The following is a 2,626-nucleotide window of genomic DNA, read 5'->3' as shown; positions in this document are numbered from 1 at the left end:
AGAGAGAGAGAGAGAGATTTGAGGAGGGGGTGGGGCTCAAAGACAGACAGTCAGGGTTCGGGAAAAAAGTTGGAGGTCGGGGTACAGGAGCTCTTGGACTCAAAGAAAACAATACATTTTAATAGTATCGTATATTATGTTGGTTTGCTTATACGTGTTTGTTTATGTGTATATGCGTTGTGTGGGTAATAAGTTTGTGTACTTGTATGTATGTGTATTTGTGTGAGTATGTATGTGTATGTGTATGTTTATATGTGTATGTTTATGCTTGTGTGTGTTTATGTGCATGTGTATTTGTTTGTTTGCGCGCGTGTGTATGTGCGTGTGTCTCTACGTGTGTGTGTGTGTGTGTGTGTGTGTGTGTGTGTGTGTGTGTGTGTGTGTGTGTGTATGTGTGTGTTATTGTGTATGTGTTTGTGAGTGCAAGTGTGCTTGTAAGTGAATGTGTAAGAAATCAAGATCAAGACAAAGAGAATAGGATTTCCAAAACGAAAATGTGGAAGAGAGTAAGGGGGAGGGGGGTGAAATCAGTAAATGAATGTTTTATGCAGCATTCAAGAATAAATTTGAATCTCTCAGCTTTGGCTCGGGGGCCTTAACGGACCCTGTGGGGTCTTGTCTTTATTGTCAATAAGCGCATGCCGAAGAGGGGGCAGCGGGCAGAGGAGTTGGAGCAAACATAGGCCAACTCTTTTATCTGTGGAGTCAATTGAACACAAACTGTGTAAATGGGACGGGTTTCAAGATTTGCATGCGGTTTCTTTTACACGTTCGATAAATGAGATCTCTAATCCACTCCCCCGTACTACTAAATGATAGATCTATGAACGTGTTATGCTTTTTCTGTAAAGATCGTTTACCACTTCGTTATGTATTTTTGTTGATCAAATCGAAAAACTGGATTTTTATGGTGAGGAGGTAGAGGGGGGAGGGGGGGGGGGGTTAAAAACCAATCAAATATTATGACTGTGGTTTTTCACAAACACAGCTTGAAAAGCACAGTCTTTTTCTCTGTATTGTAGGCCTATATATTTGTTGAATAAATAATGATTGTATAGCCTAATTTCATGATTAGGGCTAACATTTACCGAATAGATAGATAGATAGATAGATAGATAGATAGATAGATAGATAGATAGATAGATAAGTTTGTCCTTTCCCTAATTGTTAGACTGAGTGAGTGAATTATTGACAGGTAAGTTAAAACATATCCAACTCAAACACATCAAGAACTATGGCTCCACGTCGCAGTGGATTGATTAATTATTGATTGATTGATTGATTGATCGATTGGTTGGTTGATTTGTTGATTGATTGATTGATTTATTTATTGATTGATTGTTTGATTGATTGATTGGTTGGTTGGTTGGTTGGTTGGTTGGTTGGTTGATTGGTTGGGCTGTTTGTTGGTTGGTTGATTGATTGATTGATTGGTTGATTGATTGATTGATTGATTGATTGATTGATTGATTGATTGATTGATTGATTGATTGATTGATTGATTGATTGATTGACTGATTGATTGATTGATCGACTGTCTGACTGACTGACTGACTGACTGACTGACTGACTGACTGACTGACTAACTGGTTGGTTGGTTGATTGATTGGTTGACTGATTGGTTCATTGATTTATGTATAACATTGCCAACTTGCACACAGCACGAGCTATGGCTCCATGTCCAAGTGGATCTCCCGCCAACACGAAAACCCCGCCCCCCGACCGGAAGTGGCACGTCATCTTATGGAACGAGCCAATCCCAGCCCTCAGTTTACAAAGAAGCGACCAATCATAAAGCCGTCACCAACAGGCATGCCCTCGATGTACGATACCTACATGAACAAATCGTCTGCTGTGGTGAGTGCAAAGACAATCATTGTCGTCGTTGTCAACGTTGCCTTGGGCTGTTGGCGCATGCTCCTGTGCGGGTAGCTCCTTCTTTCCAATTAAACATCTATCGTATTTATCTTGTTTCCTTCTTTTTTATGTTTGTTACTCTCTTGTAGCACCTCCAATCTTCGGCACTTGTCATGTTGCAAGTGCTGTAAAACTCTTACAAAAATTTGCCTCATTGTCATCATCAAAATTGCCATTCATTGTCGGTCATTGTGTTCATTTTTGTCTGTTTTAACGGTGTGTCAGTCTGGGTATTGGTGTGTATGTCTGCTTGAGTGTGTCTGTCTTGCTTGTCTGTCTGTCTGTCTGACAGTCTGTCTGTTTATGTGTTTTTGCATGTGTGTCTGCGTATCTGTCTGTCGTTCATAGTGCTATTTCAGATGTCTTTTTACAAATTTTACACCGGTACTTTTCTTCTTGTAGAGGCTTTGAACAAATAACATTCTTCAAGATAATCTCTACTGCATGTTAGAGGGGAAGTGGGGAAAATATCTAAATCGCTTCCAATGTTGACTTTAGCAGCTGCTTCCATTTATAAACTGACTAGAACACAACTGTGTATATCTAAATACATGTAGGCCTACATACATATTGTTATCATTATTATCATCATTATTATTATCCTTTTTATTATTATTGTTATTATCATCATCATCATCATCATCATCATCTTCTTCTTCTTCTTCTTCTTCTTCTTCTTCTTCTTCTTCTTCTTCTTCTTCTTCTTCTT

The 2,626-nt window shown here is 39.0% G+C and overlaps 1 protein-coding gene across 1 annotated transcript in view; it reads left to right on the top strand.

The window, feature by feature from the left end:
• Positions 1-2,626, top strand: part of LOC101862746 — a gene marked incomplete in the record, with an annotated part of 13,730 nt that overhangs the window by 1,915 nt on the left and 9,189 nt on the right. The window contains 1 exon segment of the mRNA XM_005104869.3: positions 1,662-1,857. Coding sequence (XP_005104926.2) covers positions 1,662-1,857 — 196 coding nt within the window.

Source organism: Aplysia californica, unplaced genomic scaffold, assembly GCF_000002075.1.
Source record: "Aplysia californica isolate F4 #8 unplaced genomic scaffold, AplCal3.0 scaffold00439, whole genome shotgun sequence".
NCBI lineage: Eukaryota > Metazoa > Mollusca > Gastropoda > Aplysiida > Aplysiidae > Aplysia > Aplysia californica.
This window is presented reverse-complemented; position numbering and strand designations above follow the sequence as displayed.